The sequence below is a fragment of the Tachyglossus aculeatus genome, chromosome 12 (assembly GCF_015852505.1).
Source record: "Tachyglossus aculeatus isolate mTacAcu1 chromosome 12, mTacAcu1.pri, whole genome shotgun sequence".
Taxonomy (NCBI): Eukaryota; Metazoa; Chordata; class Mammalia; order Monotremata; family Tachyglossidae; genus Tachyglossus; species Tachyglossus aculeatus.
The window spans coordinates 3,189,404-3,214,137 of record NC_052077.1 but is presented as its reverse complement, the minus strand read 5'-3'; the positions used below and the strand labels follow the sequence as shown (position 1 = coordinate 3,214,137).

The 24,734-nt window shown below is 43.8% G+C and overlaps 1 protein-coding gene across 2 annotated transcripts in view; it reads left to right on the top strand.

Annotated features, from left to right (window-relative positions):
• TBCK (TBC1 domain containing kinase) overlaps positions 1-24,734 on the top strand; it is a 242,687-nt gene that overhangs the window by 103,599 nt on the left and 114,354 nt on the right. For both annotated transcript variants that reach the window (XM_038755254.1, XM_038755253.1), the window contains 4 exons: positions 1,425-1,551; positions 2,268-2,318; positions 4,558-4,641; positions 19,122-19,207. In XM_038755254.1, the coding sequence (XP_038611182.1) occupies positions 1,425-1,551; positions 2,268-2,318; positions 4,558-4,641; positions 19,122-19,207 (348 nt within the window). The remainder of the gene's footprint in view (positions 1-1,424; positions 1,552-2,267; positions 2,319-4,557; positions 4,642-19,121; positions 19,208-24,734) is intronic.

Below are 24,734 nucleotides of genomic sequence, written 5' to 3'. Positions count from 1 at the left end.
CAATCACGCAACCGATGGTATTTATTGAGCGCTTACTTTGTGCAGAGTATGGTCCTAAGCAATTAGGAGTGTATCATCATCATCATCAATCGTATTTATTGAGTGCTTACTGTGTGCAGAGCACTTTGTGTGCATCCACCCCACTATGGTGCCTGGCACAGAGTAAGCACTTAACAGATACCACAATCATTTTACATTTTGGTCTCCCGAGGGCTTAGCACAGTGCTCTGCACACAGCAAGTGCTCAGTATATACGATTGAATGAATGAACTCACAGGCCCAGGATCCAGACATGTCAGGGATGCGGCCCTAGAAAGCACTAGGGTACATTAGCAAGCAGACCCTCCCAGTGGCTTTGCGTGAGAGTCAAACTGCCACAGTTTTGAGTTCCTCACAGCCCCAGAAGCAGGTGCCATTATAAATGATAATTAAGTGGGTTTTTTCCAACCAACATCCCTTGCCTGTCTCCATTTATTCCTTTGATATTTGCATTGACATCTGTTTGTAACAATAATAATAATAACTGTGGTACTTGTTAAGCGCTCACTATGTGCCAGGCACTGTACTAAGCTCTGGGGTGGCTAGAGAAGCAGCCTGGCTCACTGGAAAGAGCCCGGGCTTTGGAGTCAGAGATCAAGGGTTCAAATCCCGGCTCTGCCAATTGTCAGCTATGTGACTTTGGGCACGTCACTCAACTTCTCGGTGCCTCAGTTCCCTCATCTGTAAAATGGGAATTAAGACTGTGAGCCCCCCATGGGACAACCTGATCACCTTGTAACCTCCCCAGCGCTTAGAACAGCGGTTTGCACATAGTAAGCGCTTGATAAATGCCATCATCATTATTATTATTATTATTACAAGCAAATCATGTTGGACACAGTCCCTGTCCCACGTGGGTGAACATTCATTCATTCCTTCATTCAGTTGTATTTATTGAGCGCTTACTGTGTGCAGAGCACTGTACTAAGCACCTGGGAAGTACAAGTTGGCAACATGTAGAGACGGTCCCTACCCAACAGCGGGCTCACAGTCTAGAAGGGGGAGACAGACAACAAAACAAAACATATTAACAAAATAAAACAAATAGAAAAACTATGTACAAATAAAATAAATAAATAAATAGAGTAATAAATACGTACAAACATATATACAGGTGGTGTGGGGAGGGGAAGAAGGGGAATAATGATGGCATTTATGGGACTCGATGGCAGTCTCGAACCCTGTTTTACTGATGAGGTAACTGAGGCGCAGAGAAGTAAAATGACTTGCCCAAGGTCACGCAGCAGACGCGTGGCAGAGCCGGAATTAGAACCCATGACCTTCTGACTCCCAGGACGCTACGCCACACTGCATCTACATTCTTGACTTCCTGCTTGTGTCACGGCAATGGCGCTGATGGAGCTTTTGTGGTGATTCTCTCCCAGATTGAAGTCGATATTCCTCGCTGTCATCAGTACGATGAATTGTTGTCGTCCCCGGAAGGTCACGCGAAGTTCAGGCGCGTATTAAAAGCCTGGGTGGTTTCCCATTCTGATCTCGTATACTGGCAAGGTGAGCTTCGTTTTCTCCCGGCAGTCACTGAGATTGGAAATCCACGTGGCAACCAGAACATGCCAGTTGGTGTTTTTAATTGGAAAATTCCAGTGTCTTCTAAATGAATCCGAGACGAAAACCTGACTTTTTAACAGAATGGTCCCGGAATTTCAATTTGTTTCTTATTAGTTTCTTGCAAAAACGTTTTTGTGCCAGCGGGATAAATTTTTCATCAGCAGTCCCTTGAGTGCCGTGAGCAAGGTAAAGTTGTAAAATTGGAAATGTGGTTGATTTTTTGAGGAATTGTAAAGCTCTTTCTGCTGAGATTTTCAGGGAAAATATTCTGGAAGGTGACTTCCCACTACAGATATTTCTAAAATGTTGAGTGATGCTTGGGATTTAGTATGCCACAAAACTAAGCCCTCCCCAATGATTAAATATGTCTGGTGATGGATAAACTAATTTGTGCTCAGGTAATGTTTTTAAAAATAATTTATAGTTGCTCCTAACCTGGTTATTAAAGAGTAGAAATTCATCTTGTATCCTGCATTTCATTCTTTCCATATCAAGTGCTTTCTAACAGTGAATTTAGGACCGTTCTTCATGTTTTAATTCATTTCTGTGCAACTGGCCTTTCAAACTCAAATCTCTTTCAATGAAGTTTGAGAAGCAGAGTGACAGCAGTATCTAAAACTCTCTGTACTTATTTTTGTTCCTTTTTTTCCCCCTCTTAGGCCTTGATTCCCTTTGCGCTCCATTCCTCTACTTAAATTTCAACAACGAGGGTAAGCATCTTACACTAGGGAGTAGTGTCCATCAGATCGCTTGTACTACTGTCCACCGTGTCTTAGCTGGGCTTGATTCCGTCCGGAGCCTCTGTCGTCTGGGGTAATAAAAGACATTTTGTGGAGTAAGATGGTCGGTTATGATGAATAAGATATCAGAAATTAGAGTGAGTTCATTTCTGTGCTGCTTTGTGAGAGTGTGTGAATGGTACAGATCTAACCATCTTCACTACTACAAAAGCAACTCGAACTTTTTCCTGGCTGGTGGTAGATTATACCTACCTCCACACCATCATTGGTGACTGAGGAAGTGCTAAGCGCTTAGTACAGTGCTCTGCACACAGTAAGCACTCAATAAATACGATCGAATGAGTGAATGCTTACCCCAAATGTCCTGGTGGTAGCAAAGAAACACTACTGTGTTTTCATGAACAAAGTGGAAACGTGCTAGACATTCTCCCTGACTTTGGATTCAGTGTCACTGGAAGCAGCATCAACTTGGAAAAGAATAATAGTAAAAATGATGGTACTTGTTAGACACTTAATATGTGCCAAGCACTGTTCTAAGCACTGGGGTGGATACAGGTTAATCAGGTTGGACACAGTCTCGGTCCCACATAGAGCTGACACTCTTAAAATAATAATAATAATAATGGCATTTGTTAAGCGCTTACTATGTGCAAAGCACTGTTCTAAGCGCTGGGGGGGATACAAAGTGATCAGGTTGTCCCACGTGCGGCTCACAGTCAATCCCCATTTTACAGATGAGGGAACTGAGGCTCAGAGAAGTGAAGTGACTTGCCTAAGGTCACACAGCAGACATATGGCGGAGCTGGGATTCGAACCCATGACCTCTGACTCCAAAGCCCGGGCTCGTTCCCACTGAGCCATGCTGCTTCTCCAGAGTCCGGGCTTGAGAGTCAATGGCCGTGGGGTCTAATCCCTGCTCTGCCACTTGTCAGCTATGGGACTTTGGGCAAGTCACTTCACTTCTCTGTGCCTCAGTTACCTCAGCTGTAAAATGGGGATTAAGACTGTGAGCCCCACTTGGGACAGCCTCATTTCCTTGTATCTATCCCAGTGCTTAGAACAGTGCTTGGCACATAGTAAGTGCTTAACAAATACCAACATTAGTAGTAGTAGTAGTAGTAAAAGAAGTATGTCTCTATGAAAAGAGGGGTGCTTAGGCAGACTTGCAAAAATCGTACTGTGTGTTGACAGCGCTAAATAAGTACAATAAAACAAAAACGCATGGGCTTCCTTGCGTCATAATTATTGTTACTACAGCAAATTGAGTAGGCAAAAGGCGGCTGTAATCTCAAAAGGGTTTGGATGAATTAATTTGTTATTCCAGTAATTCAAATTGGGTTGTCAGAGGGGTAAGTTAAGGCTATCAGGCGATAAATTCCCAGCTATTACGCTGCCTTTATCAAGGAGTCATCGTTTGGTGCCATTGTTAAAGGCAGGTCACTGGGGTGATGGATTCATTGGTTTAATCCAGCCAGTCATCATGAATTTTGCAATCTTACTATTTGCTTAGGCCTGTCTTTTTCAAGGGTCCATAGCCAAAGTGAGCTATTGCCGTTCGTGAGATGCTGCAGTTCCATCCAGCATCCCATTTTAGTTAAATCACTCATTTTTCCTCTTTCATGTACACTTCTTGCGGGCAGAGGATGTGTCTACCGACTCTGTTGTATTATACTCTCCCAAGCGCTCAACATAGTGTTCTGCACACAGTAAGCGCTCACTAAATACCATCGATGGTTGATTAGCATTTGTGTATCTTTGGGAGACAAATCCTTTCCGTCCAAAGTAAAACATATAGGCGCAGAGATTTTTCTGCATCTGTATGCTCCTGCAAGTATTTCACACTTGGCCTTTGTTGAATAATCTATTTCCACCTTGTAACGTGAGGTACTCTAGGAGAATAAGCAGGAATTTGACCGTAGAAATGGCATCTCTGAATAATGCTCTTAAAGGTGAAATGTAGCACGGAATTTTATCAGTATAGACTGATTGTTACACTGTTTTCATCGTTCATTGCTAATCATTTGTAGATGAAGGCAGTTTCCTCACCAGACAATCTAGTCTTAATTATAATAGCATCTATAACGGTGATTCTTTTCTGATGATCTTGGTAATCGGGCCCTTAAGGGAAAGGATCGGTTGTAGTTTATCTTTCCAGGTTCCAAACAGTTTTTAATCTAATTTTCTATTCCTTTTTCCAATTGTCTCTTAGCTCTGGCTTATGCTTGCATGTCAGCTTTTATCCCCAAATATTTGTATAACTTCTTTCTGAAAGACAACTCACACGTCATCCAAGGTAAGCTAATTGTCTTTTCCTTCTCCTTTATTAACAGTTAAGTTCCTCCACCTGTTTGAAGGAGGCTGAGTTGTTCTTAGTGTAGTGTTATGTTTTGATCGGATTATGGATACGTACATAAGTGCTGTGGGGCTGGGAGAGGGGGATGAATAAAGGGAGCAAATCAGGGCGACGCAGAAGGGAGTGGAAAACAAAAGATAAGAGGGCCTAGTCAGGGAAGGCCTCTTGGAGGAAAAAGAAACACCTAAAAAGAGTCAGGAATGCCACAAGAAGATAAATAATAATGATGATGATGGCATTTGTTAAGCGCTTACTATGTGCCAAGCACTGTTCTAAACTGGAGGGGGGATGGATACAAGGTAATCAGGTTGCCCCACGTGGGGTTCACAGTCTTAATCCCCATTTTACAGGTGAGGTAATTGAGGCACAGAGAAGTTAAGTGACTTGCCCAAAGTCACACAGCTGACAAGTGGAGGAGGCGGGATTAGAACCCATGACCTCGGGCTCCCAGGCCCGTGTTCTTTCCACTGAGCCACGCTTAGGCAGATGGGGTGAGAGGCAAACAAGGGGGGTGGAGGAAAGAGGAAGGAAAGGACTTAAAATATTCTTAAAATGTCTATTCAGTGCATAAGCAACTTGGACTAATGGAAAAAGCGTGAGCCTTGGAGTCAGAGGACTGGGTTCTAATCTCGGCTTTAACCTGCCACCTCCCTGCTGTGCCTCAGTTTCCTGATCTGCCCATCCGCCAAGCTAGCTCTCTTCCTCCCTTCAAGGCCCTGCTGAGAGCTCACCTCCTCCAGGAGGCCTTCCCAGACTGAGCCCCTTCCTTCCTCTCCCCCTCGTCCCCCTCTCCATCCCCTCATCTTACCTCCTTCCCTTCCCCACAGCACCTGTATATATGTATATATGTTTGTACATATTTATTACTCTATTTATTTATTTTACTTGTCTATCCTACTTATTTTATTTTGTTAGTATGTTTGGTTTTGTTCTCTGTCTCCCCCTTTTAGACTGTGAGCCCACTGTTGAGTAGGGACTGTCTCTATATGTTGCCAATTTGTACTTCCCAAGCGCTTAGTACAGTGCTCTGCACATAGTAAGCGCTCAATAAATACGATTGATGATGATGATGATCTATAAAATGGAGATTCGATGCCTGCTGTCCCTCCTACTGAGACTGTGAGCCCCATGTGAGACAGGGACTGTGTCTGATCTGACTTACTACCTTGACCTGTAGTAAGCGTTTAACAAATACCATCGTAAGTGAATGTCTGATGAACCCTGTGTTAAAGAAAACTTACGCTTTGACCCGGGCCATGGGCACAGCTGTTTCTATTAACATTACATCGCCATCCATCCAGATTCAGGTTATCAGGTTATCAGGTTATTCAGGTTATCAAGGCCCTACTGAGAGCTCACCTCCTCCAGGAGGCCTTCCCAGACTGAGCCCCTTCCTTCCTCTCCCCCTCGTCTCCCTCTCCATCCCCCCATCTTACCTCCTTCCCTTCCCCACAGCACCTGTATATATGTTTGTACATATTTATTACTCTATTTATCTTACATGTACATATCTATTCTGTTTATTTTATTTTGTTAGTATGTTTGGTTTTGTTCTCTGTCTCCCGCTTCTAGACTGTGAGCCCACTGTTGGGTAGGGACTGTCTCTATGTGTTGCCGACTTGTACTTCCCAAGCGCTTAGTACAGTGCTCTGCACACAGTAAGCGCTCAATAAATATGATTGATTGATTGATCAGAAAGAATTCCCCCTAATTTCCTGACTGTATTCTGTCCAAGTAATGAAAACATGTACTAGGAAAGAAATGGGTAGAATGGAATGTGAACAGTCCTGAGGTATTTAATTCTTGAGCTGTAAAAACGTGTAAAAACATCACCTGTATGTATGTATATATGTTTGTTCGTACTTATTACTCTATGTATTTTACTTCTACATATTTATTCTGTCTATTTTATTCTGTTAATATGTTTTGTTCCCTGTCTCCCCCTTCTAGACTGTGAGCCCACTGTTGGGTAGGGACCGTCTCTATATGTTGCCAAATTGTACTTCCCAAGCGCTTAGTACAGGGCTCTGCACACAGTAAGCGCTCAAATACGACTGAATGAATGAATGAATGAAATGGTTGGGGGTTTTTTTGAGTGAGAAAAGTAAGTAAAATCCTAGTTTGATTTGTAGAAAGATTGATTTTCCACATTTTTAAATTGAATTTTGGTGCGGTTATGCCTAAGTATTCGAAGAGTGCTTTCCCAGGCCCTCTTGACAGTTCAGAATCAAAGGCAGGATTTGTGTTGAAAATGTTGGACATATTACCCTGCTGAATTATGTCATGTATCATCTTAAACGAATTCAGTATTCCGAGTGTTTGAGTAATGAATGATTCAGTATCAACCTCAAATTCGTGTTAAGTGATCTGGCATAGGGGCCAATTCAGTGTCGAGTGTAGTCTTGTCCTGTTACAAGCGTATTGAATTATGGAACTGAAGGAAGCTCGTTAAGTTTGCGATGGACACCCATTTGAATTCAGTGGCTGATTTCTTGGATGACAGCAGTGGAATTGAATATTACCCAACAGATGAGCGAAATGGCTGTCACAAGGAGGGTGATGCTCAGTTGCCTTGACAACTGTAGGGCAGTATGGATGGTCAAGTAAACTATAAGATGGGCAGTTGCTGGGAAGGTGCCAGCTAAAAAAGGATTTAAGTTGGCTGTGGAAAGGGAGTGTGTCGGCTAATTCTGCTGTATCGTACTCTCCCAAGCGCTTAATACAGTGCTCTGCACATAGTAAGCGCTCGATAAATACCACTCATGGATTGATTGATTGAGAGGCAGCGTGGCCTACTGGAAAGAGCACAGGGGAGGGAGTCAGGGGACGCGGCTTCTAATCCCGGCTCTGCCAGGTGTCTGCTGTGTGACCTTGAGCAAGTCACTTCTCTTCTCTGGGCCTCAGTTACCTCATCTGTAAAGTGGGGATCAAGACTGGGAGCCCCATGGGGGACAGGGACTGTGTCCAACCTGATTACCTTGTATCTAGAATAGTGCTTAGCACAGAGCATGTGTATAACAACTACCACAATTATTATTATTATTATTATTAGTGTATATATGTATATATGTTTGTACATATTTATTACTCTATTTTACTTGTACATATCTATTCTATTTATTTTATCTTGTTAGTATGTTTGGTTTTGTTCTCTGTCTCCCCCTTTTAGACTGTGAGCCCACTGTTGGGTAGGGACTGTCTCTCTATGTTGCCAACTTGTACTTCCCAAGCGCTTAGTACAGTGCTCTGCACACAGTAAGCGCTCAATAAATACGATTGATGGATCGATTGATTGATTAGCAATTGTGATATCTGCTAGGGGCTTCCTGTATGCCAAGCACCGTACTTGGCACTGGTGGGGGAATACAAGCAAATCGGGTTGGACACAGTCCCTGTCCCACTTTGGGCTCACAGACTTGATCCCCATTTTACAGATGAGGTAACTGAGGCAGAGAAGTTGTGACTTGATTGATAGAGCGCCTCAAGTTAAATTTGAGGCAGCACTGTGGTGCTGTTATTAAAAAGGCTAACAGCTGCTACCGGTTCATTCATTCATTTGTATTTATTGAGTGTTTACTGTGTGCAGAGCGCTTGGAAAGTACACTACAGCAATACAGACGGTCCCTGCCGACAACGGGCTTACAGTCTAAGGATGCCCATGGCTGTGGAAGTGTGGTGATAGCGGGCTGGAGTGGAGCACAAAGATTTCCAGTTTAGGCAGCTCCAGAGTTTGCTCCTTGTTATATTTGGAGCAAGAGAATTTTGTGGCTCCTAGAGGAAGAGTCAATAATAATACCCTGGTTTTTGCCCAGCACTTTTATTCCCAAAGTGCTCTCACATCACTTAGCTCATTTTTTCCCCTCACAACAACCCTGTGCGGATATGTAAAAGAGCTAGTATAATTACTCCCATTTTGAAGATGAGGACTCTGAGGTACAGAGAAGTCAAGTGACTTGCCCAAGGTCACTCAGCAAGGTGTTGGCAGAGCTCAGACTTAAACCTGGGTCTTACCGGCTTCCAGACCACTGCTATTTCAACCACACCACCTCTCCTGTTAAGTGGAGGTCGTGGAAGCGGAGAAGGAGGAGACAGTGTGGCAGAGGAAGGGTAAATGATTTCATTCCCAGGACACTTACTATATGCGGAGCACTGAGTCAGTTCTTTGGGTACCTAGAAGCCCACCGACTAATGACTCACTGATAGACAAAGAAGTAGAAAGCCAAATCAAGAAGACTGAGTCCCCCGGGGGACAATCTGATCACCTTGTAACTTCCCCAGTGCTTAGAACAGTGCTTTGCACACAGTAAGCGCTTAATAAATGCTATTATTATTATTATTATTATAAGAAGGCCGAGACATCTTTTGGGAGATACAGGTCTGCAGAGCTGGGATGATGTCCAGTTTTCTCTGTGGCTAGAAGGCCCGGATGGGCATCCGGCATAGTAATAATAATACTAATAATTGTGGTATTTGGTAAGCACTTGTGTGCTAAGCACTGTTCTAAGCTTTGGGGGTGGATACAAGATAATAGGGTTGGACACAGTCCCCGTCCCTCCCGAGGTTCACGTTATTAATCCCCGTTTTACAAATGAGGTAACTGAGGAGCAGAGAAGTTAATCGACTTGCCCAGGGTCACACAGCAGACGTGTGGCAGAGCCGGGATTAGAACCCATGTCCTCTGATCCCAAGCCCGTGCCCTTTCCACTAGGCAACGCTGCTTCCCATTCCATCAACATCCCTTACAGGTCAGATTGAGTTTCAAATGGTGACAAGATTGCCATCAATGAAGCTCTGGAACTTCAATTAGTCCCCTAGCATCGAAGCTCTGCTCACCTTAACACAGTTACTCTGGGTGGAACTTGGGAGGAGAATGAGCGACAGTGGGATACCCCAACAACTGTCCTATGGCGAGCTGAAATTGGGAACTTAAAAGCAAGTAGGGCAGAAGAAATCCTTTAAGGACCAGATAAAACAAAGCCTCAACCAACGTCAGATCCCAACTGAAATCTGCAATTCAATTCATGAGGACAGAATAGCTTGGTGTATTGGAGTATCCAGAATAGACTGGATCTCTCGGAGAAAAATATTTTTTTTAATGTTATCTGTTTGACACTTTGTGCCAGGGACTGTACTAAGCCCGAGAATAGATACAAGTTAATCAGTTTGGACGCAGTCCCTGTCCCATGTGGGGCTCGCAGTCTTAATCCCCATTTTATGGGTGAGGTAGCAGAGGTGCAGAGAAGTTTAGTGGCTTGGCCAAGGTCATATACACTAGACAGGTGGCAGAGATGGGATTAGAACCCAGATCCTCTGACTCCAAGCCCTGTGCTGTTTCCATTAGGCCACACTGCTTTCTAAAGAACAAGAGACAAGCTGGTGAAAGGAAACTATAAGCATGAAAATACAAGTACCAGGCTTTTTTGAGTGCACTCAGGGGCCATAATCGTAGTTCCCGCCTTGGCCTTTTCAGCCACAACACATTCTTAGATGAATTTCCCCATCAGTGGTGTCTTCTTCAAATACAAAGAACAACTATCTATAAGCACTTAGAAGAGTTCAGTAGAAGTGAGGCACAGACTCATGACTCCTTTTACCTCATCTGCCATTCCTCCTTTCCTTTCCCCTTCCTCCCCACCCATTTCCTCCTCTTCTCCCCCTCTTTAGTCCTCTTCTTTTCCTCGCTCCCATTTCTTTCCTCACCAAGCATTATCTCCCTCATTCTTATTTACTCTCGTTGCCTCCATTTTCCCACTCTTTTGCATCCTCCTTCTTTTTTTCTCTCACCCTCAATTTCCCTCCCTCATCCCTCTTTTCCTCCCTCACTCCCTGAAGACCATGCCTCCTCATAGCCCTGCCCCCAATGCTCAAAATAAAAAAGTTGGTATTCCCACATCCTTCTGTTATAGTTGACTTTCAGCCAGACATCGATCAATCAGTGCTATTTATTGATCACTTACTCTGTGGGGAGCACAAAACAGTCCCCGCTGAGTCCAACAACATTCATTTTTAAGATCATCAGTTGTGTTGAGGATGCACTCTGAGGCTGCGGACAAAATAAGTCTGCATTTCGCTCCACATTAGCAGACCCAGCTACGCCCTGATTTAGTCTTTCTGACCCTTCATTCCTTCCCTTCTTAGGTCAGGGATGATGGAAGTGCTCCCAAAATGAGGGCCAAGAGGCCAAAACTTTCCAGTCAGCAGTTCTGAATGGAAGCGATTATTGAACGTAAGTTCATTCGTAGGCAGTTAATTTGGCCCTAGTCTTTAAAACTACTCTAGACCATAAGCTCATTGTGGGCAGGGAATGTGTCCCGTTTATTGTTATATTTTACCCTCCCAAGTGCTTAGTGTGGTGCTTTGCACACGGTAAGCTCTCCATAAATATGAATGAATGAATAAATAAAAGACCAGAATAGTTCTAATATCTTTAATGACATCACCACCTTGGTGGACAGGGGTGGGGGTGGTGTGTATACGTGTATGCGTGTGTGCATGTCTGTGTTTATCTTGAAGCGTTGTTGGCATTTTCATGGGAAACATCAGCAGTAAAGAAACTTTCACCTAACCTCTTTGTTGGGGGTATGCAGGAAATGCGCTGCTTTCAGCACCTCACATTCTGTCTCTATTTCATCCTCCACTGTGACTGCAACAGTGGAAGATGAAAGACATTAGAAGGAAAACAATAAGAGAGAAATCCATCTGGGACTCTGCCAAATCCTCCGTTGCCCATCTGTCGTAGGCAATTCTGTATGAAAACAAACAGATTGTTTTTCTGCATCCAACCGCTCAGAGCTATGATGGTGCCAGGGACAACCCTCATTTGGAATCGTTGTTGGATAACCTGAACAGAGTTGAAACAAAGGTGCCAAGGAGGGCAGCAAAGAACTGCTTGGAATGGAGGGAAAACATTCTTATTCTTGGAAGGATTGAAGCTTGGAACGGTGTTATCTGGGGTTGTTGGTTTTTCTGGTTGTTTGTTTTTTTTAAAGGATATCGAATATTGGCATAAGCAGTTTCTGCTTCCTCCTATTTTTTAATACCTTTGCCCTTAGGCACTAAAGGCTGCTAAGAGCAGCAAATTGAAAGAAAGATGGTAAGATATGAAACTTCCTTTCACAAGATGTGATTATGGAAAAAAGTATGAGTGGCTTAAAATATTTATTTAATCAGTCAATCAGTGGTATTTTGAGCACTTACTGTGTCCTAAGCACTTCTGAAGTCAAGGACAAATTCCTCCTCTCGTATCATGGGTACTTTAGTGCTAGTTTTGATGTGTGGATACTATTTTGAATGTTTCCCAAAAGTATTCAGCACTAGTCTTGCTCTGCACACAGTAAGCGCTCAATAAATACGATTGAATGAATAGTCTCTGTTAGATCCTTAAAACTTTCCAGTCAGCAGTTCTGAATGGAAGCAATTATTGAATGTGAATTCATTCGTAGGCAATTTGGCCCTAGTCTTTAAAACTACTCTAGACCGTAAGCTCATTGTGGGCAGGGAATGTGTCCATTTATTGTTATATTTTGCAATATAACATTCCATTCCATTATAGTGATTCTGGCCAGGCCAGTGAGGTTTTTGTTTTTATAAGCTGTTCCTTCGGTACTGCCATTTTACTCAAGATTAAAATGAAGGGCCATTTGTAGTACGTATATTTTATTAGTAGTGCATTTATTGTGTTTCAATGAAAACAGAGGCTCCTTTAATAACCTTCTGAAATGGAGGAACATGGACAGGATATATCATGTCTGATTACATCACTGCAGTTTTATCACCCTGACTGAGAGAAGCTTTCACAAAATACTTCATTTCAAAGTCAGTCTTAAATGGCCAAAGCTCATATCATATTTATCAGCCACATTTCCATATATGAAGTAAGATGTAAGACCAATCAGAGGTTTCTGGATAGAGAATATCAAATCATTCAGAGTAATAATACATATCCTATAATTCCAGCCAACAGTGTTTAGCTGAACCTAAATGATATGTTTTCATGATGGACTGTGTGCCTTCAGTAAACGCGTAATTAAACATATAATCCCATGCGGTAATTATATTTTATTAGTCTGTCTATTCAAATAAGGATGATATTTAACAAACTGGAGCATTTCTGTGCAGAATTTTCACAAGCATGAGTCTCTTGCTTTGGGGAAGTTGTTAATAATTCTGCTTTCATCAGCTTCCAGCCAAATAGATGTGATCACAGATTTTACATGCCTCTGACTCTTTAATACACTGTGTCAGCTGCAAATGCACCCTTGCTGATTGGGAGAGGCAAGAGGAAAGTTCAACTTAGCAGATCTCTGTGGCCTTCTGGTGTGCTCTGTGTCTTCATTTTAAGCCACCATGTCTGAAATCGATAGGAATGCGTTGCTTTGTAAGTTTGAAAGGAAGCATTAGAAGAAAGCAGACATTCTCGCAGCCACTTCAACACTTTCATACATGTGTCTGTATACATGTATAAAATATTGTTGTGTCCCCCTGCATTTAATAATTGTGGTATTTAAGTGCTTACTTTGTGCCAAGCACTGTACTAAGCATGGGATAGATCCAAGCTAATCAAGTCCCACATGGGGATCGCAGTCTAAGTACCAGGGAGAACAGGTATTGAAACCCCATTTTGCAGACGAGGGAACTGAGGCCTAGAGAAGTTAAGGGACTTACCCAAGGTCACCCCGCAGATACGTGGTGGAGCTGACATTAGAACCCAGATCCTGTGATTTCCAGGCCTGTGGTCTTTCCACTAGGCCATGCTGATTCTGGGTTATTTTTTATTTATATTCTTGCTCACATTCTTTTCTGTGGTATGTAAGACAGCTTTTGTCTGCTCACCTTCCCTTTGATATTATGGGTTCCTCAAAGGCAAAGACCTTATCGTCAATGACTTTATGTTTCCCAAGAACCTAGTATAATGCTCTGCACACAGTAGAGACTCGGTAAATGCTCTGATACTAATAGCAAGAAATGGAGGAAATACATTCTGTCTTCTATATTCTGTCTTGTATATTTGGATATGTGTATGTACACAGGTATATCCCTGCATCCAAATGACCACTATATTGTTGTGCTTTGAGTTTGAAGAAAGCACCACTGATGGTGAAGTTCACCTACTATTCATTCACTCAGACATATTTTTTGAGCACTTACTGTGTGCAGAGCACTGTCCTAAGCGCTTGGAAAGTACAATTCAGAAACAAAGAGAGACAATCCCTGCCCACAACAAGCTCACAGTCGAGCAGGGGGGAGACAGACATCAAAAACAAGTGCATCAATAGCATCAATATAAATAGAATTAGAGATATCCATGTACAGATCAGAACAAGTGAAACAGGTTTGAATATAGAGTTATAGATATGTACATATACACAAGTGCTGTGGGGTGGGGAAGGGGGTAGAGCAGAGGGGAGGGAATCGGGGTGATGGAGAGGGGAAGGGGAGCTGAGGAAAAGGGGGGCTCAGTCTGGGAAGGCCTCTTGAAGGAGGTGAGCCTTCAGTAGGACTTTGAAGGGGGGAAAGTGAGATTGTTTGCGGATTTGAGGAGGGAGGGCATTCCAGGCCAGAGGTAGGACGTGGGCCAGGGGTCGACAGCCGGACAGGCGAGAATGAGGCCCAGTGAGAAGGTTAGCATCAGAGGAGCAGAGTGTGCGGGCTGGACTGTAGAAGGAGAGAAGAGAGGTTGAGGCAGGACGTGGCAAGGGGATGGAGAGCTTTGAAGCTGATAGTGAAGCAGTATTAGTACATGTGTGGCTGAAAAGGCCGGTGTGAGATATATACATGTTAATGTACATGGGTGCACACACGGTGCGCACAAAAAGGCTGACCCTTGTTTCAGTGATACCACACTACGTAAAATCTTAAACTCTTCATGCACTAAGTGCTGAAGTGATACCACACTATGGAAAATCCTAAACTCTTCATGCACTAAGTGCTGAGGAACCCCAAACTCTGTAAACTGCAGCCAACACTACGGTCAAACTCCACAGGAAAGTCATTTCCCTCCCCATCCCTTCCTGCTCTTGCCCTGCCTGCACTCTGAGGCTTCTTGAACACCGAAGCCCAATTTCCGTCCTTCGTCCAGGGTCTCGGGAGAAAGGAAACCCGTATGGAGCCTAATGGAAGCTGGGTTGAAAAAACTCTCACTCAGCCGCTCCCACCTCCCTCCACCTGTAGTAGAAAGCAGCGTAATATAGTGGTTAGAGCACGAGCCTGACAGTCACAAGGACCTGGGTTCTAATCCCGGCTCTGCCACTTGTTGGCTGCGTGACCTTGGGCAAGTCACTTCACTTCTCTGGGCCTCAGTTCCCTCATCTGCAAAATGGGGCTTGAGACGGTGAGCCCCACATGGGATGGGGACTGTGTCCAACCCGATTTGCTTGTAGTAATAATAATAATAATAATGGCATTTATTAAGCTCTTACTATGTGCCAAACACTGTTCTAAGCTGTGGGGAGGTTACGAGGTGATCAGGTTGTCCCGTGTGGGGTTCACAGTCTTCAAGCGCTTAGTACAGTGCTCTGCACACAGTAAGCGCTCAATAAATACGATTGATTGATTAATTCCCACTTTACAGATGAGGGAACTGAGGCATAGAGAAGTTAAGTGACTTGCCCACGGTCTTAATTCCTATTTTACAGGGGAGGGAGCTGAGGCCCGGAGAAGTTAAGTGACTTGTCCAAAGTCACACAGCTGACAATCCTGGCAGAGCCAGGATTAGAACTCATGACCTCTGACTCCCAAGCCCGTGCTCCTTCCACTGAACCATGCTGCTTCTCTATCCACCGCGGAGCTCAGTACGGTGCCCGGTACATAGTAAGCGCTTAACGAATGCCACCCGCCTCCCTCTCCGCCGCAGTGAAGTGAAGTGGCCACAAAAGCTGACAGGAAACACGAGTAGGGTCATATGTGCCTTGGATCTAATACCGGCTCCCCGTGCCAATAATAATAACAATAATAATGATTATGGTATTTGGTAAGCGCTTACTATGTGCCAAGCGCCGGTCTAAGCACTAGGGTAAATACAGGGTGATCAGGTTGTCCCACGTGGGGCTCAAAGTCTCAATCCCCATTTTCCAGATGAGGTAACTGAGGCCCAGAGAAGTCGTGACTTGCCCAACGTCACACAGCAGACAAGTGGTGGAGCCGGGATTAGAACCCGTGACCTGTGACTCCCAAGCCCATGCTGTATATATGTATATATGTTTGTACATATTAATTACTCTATTTATTTATTTATTTTATTTGTACATATCTATTCTATTTATTTTATTTTGTTAGTATGTTTGGTTTTGTTCTCTGTCTCCCCCCTTTTAGACTGTGAGCCCACTGTTGGGTAGGGACTGTCTCTATATGTTGCCAATTTGTACTTCCCAAGCGCTTAGTGCAGTGCTCTGCACATAGTAAGCGCTCAATAAATACGATTGATGATGATGATGATGATGATGTTGCCACTATGCCACGCTGCTCCTCTATATTAATTATTTTACGATATAATATGATATATTAATTAATTGTATTAATATTATATTAGGTATCAATAGCGATACCTAATTTCACTGGGTAATGTGGTGTCTATGCAGAACGTATCATTAGTGAAACAGCGTGGCTCAGTGGAAAGAGTATGGGCTTGGGAGTTGTCAGAGGTCATGGGTTCGAATTTCGGCTCTGCCAATTGTCAGCTGTGTGACTTTGGGCAAGTCACTTCACTTTTCTGTGCCTCAGTTCCCTCATCTGTAAAATGGAGATTAAGACTGTGAGCCCCACGTGAGACAACCTGATCACCTTGTATCCTCCCCAGCGCTTAGAACAGTGCTTTGCGCATAGTAAGTGCTTAACAAATGCCATTATTATATTATATTATTATTATTAGTGCTTCAGTCATTTGGGAAGATCTGGTCGAGGTTCAGATTATACTTGAGGCTTCCTTTGGCTCTCTAATGACTAGCGATCTTGGAAAACCACATGATCGATCAGAGAGTTTTAGAATCAGTCAATTTATTGAACACTTAACTGTGTTCAGAGCCCTGTACTGTAATGTGAGCCCCACATGGGACAATCTGATCACCTTGTATCTACCCCAGCGCTTAGAACAGTGTGAGCCCACTGTTGGGTAGGGACCGTCTCTATATGTTGCCAATTTGTACTTCCCAAGCACTTAGTACAGTGCTCTGCACACAGTAAGCGCTCAATAAATACGATTGAATGAATGAATGCTTGCCTCGTAGTAAGCACTTAATACCATAAATATTATTATTATTATTATTCCAAGTACCGAAGAAGCAGTGTAGCTTAGTGGAAAGAGCACGGGCTTTGGAGTCAGAGGTCATGGGTTCTAATTCCGGCATCGCCACTTGTCAGCTGTGTGACTTTGGGCAAGTCACTTCACTTCTCCATGCCTCAGTTGTCTCATCTGTAAAATGGGGATTAAGACTGTGAGCCCCACTTGGGACAGCCTGATAATCTTGTATCTACCGCAGCGCTTAGAACAGTGCTTGGCACATGGTAAGCGCTTGAAAATACCATTATTATTGAGAAGCAGCACGGCTCGGTGGAAAGAGCCCAGGCTTGGGAGTCAGAGGTCATGGGTTCAAATCCTAGCTCTGCCAACTGTTTCTAGACTGTGAGCCCACTGTTGGGTAGGGACCGTCTCTATATGTTGCCAACTTGTACTTCCCAAGCGCTTAGCACAGTGCTCTGCACACAGTAAGCGCTCAATAAATATGATTGAATGAATGAACTGTGTTACTTTGGGCAAGTCACTCAACTTCTCTGTGCCTCAGTGACCTCATCTGTAAAATGGGGATGAAGACTGTGAGCCCCCTTTGGGACAACCTGATCACCCTGTAACCTCCCCAGCTCTTAGAACAGGGCTTTGCACATAGTGAGTGCTTAATAAATGCCATTATTATTATTATATGATTTCCCCATTTTGTTCCTGGTGACTTTCCTGTTTCCCCCACTCCCACACTCCAAAGTTCACTCACTTTTTCTTCATGTCCTTGGGTGGGTGGGTGGGCATGTTTGTGTGTGTTTATGTGTGTGTGTGTGAGAGAGAGAGAGAAAACACACGTGTCCTGCCCACCCCATCCTGGCATTTGTGGGTTTCTTTTTTTTTAACTTTGGCCGTTTGCCTTTGTTCCTCCCCACCCACCACTGTAGGAGCCCCCATAAACGGCCCAACTTCTCGATTTTTAACTTTAATTTTTATCATATCCAGCTCCCTCCACGCCATCCCACCCCTCTCCCATCCCAATTTGCAGCTCTGCCTCTCTACCTCGGCCAGAATATAGCGAGGGGATTCTATTTATTTTATTTTGTTAGTATGTTTGGTTTTGTTCTCTGTCTCCCCCTTTTAGACTGTGAGCCCACTGTTGGGTAGGGACTGTCTCTATATGTTGCCAATTTGTACTTCCCAAGCGCTTAGTACATGCTCTGCACATAGTAAGCGCTCAATAAATACGATTGATGATGATGATAAGGGGAATGGAATTGGTTTTTGGTAGAGGGCCTTTGTCGCTTTGGCCAAGGTGGGGAAGCGAGGGTGTGATGAGGGAAAGGAGGAGAAGAGGATAAGGCAGTGGTAACCGCTGAGGTAAAAATTCAAGTCATATGTTTTGATATGCTCAGTTGGTTGCAGAGGAAGGGGAAGAAACACTGGGAACGGCTTGAACTAAGTTTAAAAAAGCACAAAAAAATACGAAATTCACGGTGGGTAGGATGGACAGAAGGTGAGGAGACTGGGAGACAAAGTGTGGGGAGGGTTGTGGAGTGGAAAGAGCAGAGAGTTGTCGGGTGAAGGGACAGAAAAGCCACCCGGAGCAGGCAGGGCGAGGAGCATTTTCCTGGATTTAGCTGAAGTGCTCGGCCATTACAATGAGGGCCTCGTTCTGGAACAGATCCGTCACTTTAGCAGATAAGCCTATGTGAAAACACACTCCACAATACATCCACGTTTTCAAGAAACAAGCCAGTTGTACAGTTGTTAACGACGAACTTTTCAACCCTTTTCTACTTCAAAAATAGGTGTTCTCACGCCTCCGGGTTATTATTATTATGGTGTTTGTTAAGAATGTGTTTAAGAAATTAAAGATTAAAGCTTCTTTTGACTGGAATTCATTCGATTTAGCATTGGATTTAGTTTGAATGCAGCACTTGGAGGAGATGGTTTTCCCTAGTCTCAATCAATCAATAAGCAGTATTTGTTGAGCATTTAGTGCATGCAGAGCACAGTATCAAACGCGTGGGAGGATACAATCAATCAATCGTATTTATTGAGCGCTTACTCTGTGCAGAGCACTGTACTAAGCGCTTGGGAAGTACAAGTTGGCAACATACAGAGCTGGTAGACACATTCACCTGTCCACAGTGAGTTTACAGTCTAGAGGATCGCCTTTCTTAGTGACATAACATCCCTGTCATTCCAGAATATCTGACGGTGTTCTCTCAGATGATCGCATTCCATGATCCGGAGCTGAGTAATCATCTCAATGAGATTGGCTTCATTCCAGATGTAAGTGTTGGGCTTTTTTTGGTTCTGGTTTTGGTTTTTGGCAAATGCTAACTTGGGGACTGAAATACCAGTGAGTTGGACTTGGCGGTGAAGAAGGATCAGATTCATATGAGTTAGTCTTCCGGCAAGGAGTTCGAATGAGAAGGTTGTCGTTTTTTTCATCTCATTAAGTACAAACGTAGACATGAAAGTAAACTGATGTGTGTTTTCATTGGCATGTCTAATGTTGTGAAAACCTTTCCAAGAAGCCAGTTGAAGCTTTGCATGTGGTGGTATAACTCAGGTTATTAAAGTGTCCAGGCCCTGTGGGAGCTTAGCAAACCTCTGACATCCCCACATCTCTCGGGGGCTCAAAGCAGCCTCATAAACCCTCCTTTTGCAACAAGTGTCCCCAGGAGAAGCCCAAACCGGACTTGTTCCTGTTTTCGGGGACCTCACGAAGTTCTTGGGACAGTTAATAATAATTAATTATGGTCCTTGCTAAGCGCTTACTTGCACCGAGCAGTGTTCCAAGTGCTGGGGTAGCTACAAGTTAGTGAGGCCGGACACAGTCCCTGTCTCGTGTCGGGCTCACACTTGTATCCCCATTTTACAATGAAGTAACTGAGGCTCAGAAAAGTTAAGTGACTTGCCCAGGGTCCAACAGCAGACACGTGGTAGAGCCGGCGTTAGAACCCAGGTCCTTTTGACTCCCAAGCCTGGGCTCTAGCCATTAAACCACACTGCTTCTCGGGTCCAACGCGGGTCGTGGAAGGTGTCGTAAGTACAGCAGGACCTCTCTGGGCTCCCGTGAGACTGAGCGTTTGCTGCTGGGATTGGCACTTACCTAGTTCATTTATTCATTCCTTTAATCATATTTGTTGAGCGCTTACTGTGTGCAGAGCACTGTACTAAGCGCTTGGGAAGTACAAGTCGGCAACACATAAAGATGGTCCCTACCCAACAACGGGCACACGGTCTAGAAGGGGGAGACGGACAACAAAACAAAACATGTAGACAGGCGTCAAAATCATCAGAACAAATAGAATTATAGCTATATGCACATCATTAGCAAAATAAATAGAATAGTAAATACGTACAAGTAAAATAAATAGAGTAATATATCTATACAAATATATACAAGTGCTGTGGGGAAGGGAAGGAGGAAGGGCGGGGGTCCTCGATCGCTTCCGTGAAACAGCTCTAAGGGGTGCCATTAACAGATGCTATAGCTGATGGATCCTTCCGGACCCTGAAGCCTCGCTCCTAAATTGGGTCTGATCCAATTGTTTACCTACAAACTTTGCAAACCCTTTTCTACTTCAAAATAGGTGGACTCACTCCTCCGGGTTATTATTAAAGTATTGGTCAAGCACTTAATATGCATCAAGCGCTGTTCTGAGCGCTGGGGTAATAATAATAATAATAATGATGGCATTTATTAAGTGCTTACTATGTGCACAGCACTGTTCTAAGCACTGGGGAGGTTACAAGCTGCTCCGGTTGTCCCACGGGGGCGGCTCACAGTCTTAATCCCCATTTTCCAGATGAGGGAACTGAGGCACAGAGAAGTGAAGTGACTTGCCCAAAGTCACACAGCTGACAGTTGGCGGAGCCAGGATTGGAACCCTTGATCTCTGACTCCAAAGCCCGGGCTCTTTTCCACTGAGCCACGCTGCTACTCTAGATGAGACATAGTCCCTGTCCCACGTGGGACTCACATTTTAAGGAGCGAGAACAGGTATCGATTCCCCTTTTTAAGCTGAGGAAACTGAAACGCGGAGAAGTTAAGTGACTTGCTCAAGGTCACGCAGCGGGGCTGATGGACTAGAACCCAGGTCCTCCGACTCCCAGGACCTGTTTCATTCCAGAAGGCCACGCTGTTTCCCGTCTGAAAGAGTTGCCTCATGTTCACATTCAGCGTGGCTCAGTAGAAAGAGCACGGGCTTGGGAGCCAGAGGTCAGGGGTTCGAATTCCCGCTCCACCGCTTGTCGGCTGTGTGACTTTGGGCAAGTCACTTAACTTCTCTGTGCCTCAGTTACCTCATCTGCAAAATGGGGATTAAGATTGTGAGCCCCACATGGGACAACCTGATCACCTTGTAGCCTCCCCAGCGCTTAGAACTGTGCTTTGCCACATAGTAAGCACTTAACAAATACCAAAATTATTATTATTATTATTATTCAAGCTGTCCTTCAAGCTTCCTCAATGGGGTTGTGTAAAAACCCTTTTGCTTTGACTTGTGCTTGTGATTTTTTTTTTATTTTACCCTTTGAACTCGAGCTCAGCGTCTCTAAGGAAAGACACCGTAGAATGTAAAATGATAATTATAACATAAGAGTTCTTCGTTCTTTCCCTAGAGATAGATCTGAACCCATGCTCCTGGCTGCGGTTAGTCAGATGACTTTGCTTTAGGCAGAGATGCACAATTATTGCTAATTACTTGGGAAAAGAAAGTTCTCTCCGCTCTAGTCCAGCAGAAAGGAGGGAAGAAATGTGAAAACTTAAATGTACGAAGCAAAAGGAGGCCTGTCCCCCCCATCTTCAATGGAAACTGGAAAAAAGAAATGACTAAACGGGTGCCTTGTGTGACAGAATGACCGTATTTTAAATTGTCAGCTTGTAGATTTGAAAGTTAAGAAATCCCTTTCTGAAGAAATGCCAAATAAAGGGTAAGTCAAGCCACTGCCACCCGTACGAATGGTAACACAATACCTAGTAACTGTAGTAGAAATAGGAAAATTCATCCTACTGCTGTCTCGCTCAGATTATTATCACTAAATCACAAGGCTGAAAGCATCTCAGTCATCTTCCCCATCCAGGGATAGGCAGAGTAAGGGCAATGCTGAGTTGAAAAAACCGAATATTATCGTCCATCTCTCTCTCCAACCCTAACCTTTTCTTACCTCTTTGCTGTCTTCTTTCCACCAATAGTCCCCTCAGCGGACAAGGGGAAGGAACCCAGCCTTGTGGAAAAAGCACAGGCCTGGGCGTCAGAGGACCTGGGTTCTACTGCTGGCTCCTCCACTTATCTGCTGGGTGACCTTGGACAAGTCATTTAACCTCTCCGGCCTCAGTTCCCTCATCTGCACATTGGGGATTCAGTACCTGTTCTCCCTCCTACTTAGATTGTGTGCTCCATGTGCGCCTTGATTATCTCGTATCTATCCCAGTGTTTAGTGCAGTGTACGGCACATAGTAAATGCTTAACAAACACCACAATAATTTATTAAGGCATCAAGAAGACAATATCTCTACGCTACCTCCAACCTCCCCCGGCCCTATTGCTTCATCCCACCCTTCCCCACCACCTAAGAAGGAAAAGCTGAAAGACTTTAAAGGAGAAAAACAAATGTCTTATTCCACGAAAGGCCACATTTTATTTTTCCCAAATTTGGAGAAAACTTTGTATTTGGAGAATGTTCATATTTCATTAAATCTTCCATTGCTTTCTTTTTTTCAAGAGACAAGGTAGATGGAACAATTGAAGGAGATCTTTTTTCTAAAAAGAATCCTTGGCCTTCTCTGTTGAAATGGATTTTAGAAGCCGTTCTGAAAGGCCCTTTATGTTTTTTTCCCCATTCCTTGGCCTAAAAATACGGCAATGACCTCACTTCAATTGTTGGTTTAAAAAAACCTCTGTTTAAAAAAATATCTAAGTGATGGAGAAGTGGGCTGTCTTAAAAGAACACTCTGTCCTTGAGTTAATCAGATTTGATGATCTACGTCAGTGTGCAATTTAAATATTCTGTTGACAGTCCAGTGAAATGGGGGTTGAACACAAGTCTTAGTGTTTTTTTCTTTTAAAATTGGATTTATAAGGAAGTTTTTTTATTATTAAAAATCATCACATCGCCCTTAAAATTAGTATCAGTAGGGCTCTAGCATCTTTAATCTTTAGCAAGACCACCTAGGCAGGATTCATCAGGTTGATGGGAAGGCCCTTTTAGTAATAAGATTCCAACTGAGAGTCCGGTGCCTAAGTACTAAATCCGATCAAAGTAAGCCCTGAATAATCTCTCCTTATTAAAAGGCGGGCTCCCACTGCGGGAAAGATCGTGTTTCTGCTCCTTTCGATTTGTTTCGGGTTATAGAGGTCTCAGAATACCCAACAGTGTCGAAACTCCAGTAGCTCCGGAGCGGACGGGGTGCTTGGCGGTTGTGAGATTTGCATCTACGTTGAGACGGAGAGGGTGGGTTTGTGAAACCTGCCAATGGGGTCTTTCATCGTGTGTGTTTGTGCATCCGTGTAAGGCCTTAAAAATAGAGAACTCAAAAGTAAGCCAGCCCATTCTTCGGGAAACGGTACTCTGGAATGAATCGGCAAATTATGGCATGTGGAGAGAGATGTCAGAGAGGCACTAAAAGATATGAGCTGACTTGCCATCCATTATTTAATATCACCCTTAACTATTTTGAGCCCCCCGCCAATGCCAGTAGATTTCACTGCATGCAAAGGATGATGAATAAAATGAAACTCTTCTACCTGAAGCCTCCAAGGAACCTGAGGCGGATTTTTCATCCTCAGTCGGCTGATTCTTTTCCTCTCCTGACAACCTCCCTCTCATTTTTCGCCCTTATAATGCAGTGGTTTGGGTCCCCTCTTCTCCATTAGTATCCTCTGTTTGAAAGCTTATCAGACTGCGCATCAAAATATGTTTTTCAGTCACTCCATCCTGGTTGGGTTGCTGAAACTATTTTTAGTTCTCTAGTATCACGATGAATTGTCTGAGAGGAAGCTTTACGTAGTTAATTCCAGGAGAAGGAAACCATAAGCAAAGAGAGTTGCAGATTTTGTCGTTTTAATGTGAAAGTGTGGGGAAGGTTGGCCTAATTTGGGATCTTTCAATCAAAATAATACTTGAAGATATCTTAGTTCCTATAGTGCTTTTCTTCTGAAGAGCTGAAGTGATTCCCAGCGTTAATCTCATTTATCCCCCACCATTCCACATATCTTTGAGCTTAAAGACAGGTAGCACTTTACGCGCTTTTACAGATGGATAAAGTGTCTCCAAAATGTCCTAGTACTGAGTATTTACTGTAGTAAATAGAGAAGCAGCGTGGCTCAGTGGAAGGAGCCCGGACTTTGGAGTCAGAGGTCATGGGTTCAAATCCCAGCTCCGCCAATTGTCAGCTGTGTGACTTTGGGCAACTCACTTCACTTCTCTGTGCCTGTTACCTCATCTGTAAAATGGGGAGTAAGACTGTGAGCCCCATGTGGGGCAACCTGATCACCTTGTGACCTCCCCAGTGCTTAGAACAGTGCTTTGCACATAGTAAGCGCTTAACAAATACCAACATTATTATTATTATTATTCTCTGTGCCTCAGTTACCTTATCTGTAAAATGGGGATTAAGACCGTTAGCCCCCCGTGGGACAACCTGATCACCTTGTAACCTCCCCAGCACTTAGAACAGTGCTTTGCACATAGTAAGCGCTTAACAAATACCAACATTATTATTATTATTATTATTCTCTGTGCCTCAGTTACCTTATCTGTAAAATGGGGATTAAGACCATGAGCCCCCCATGGGACAACCTGATCA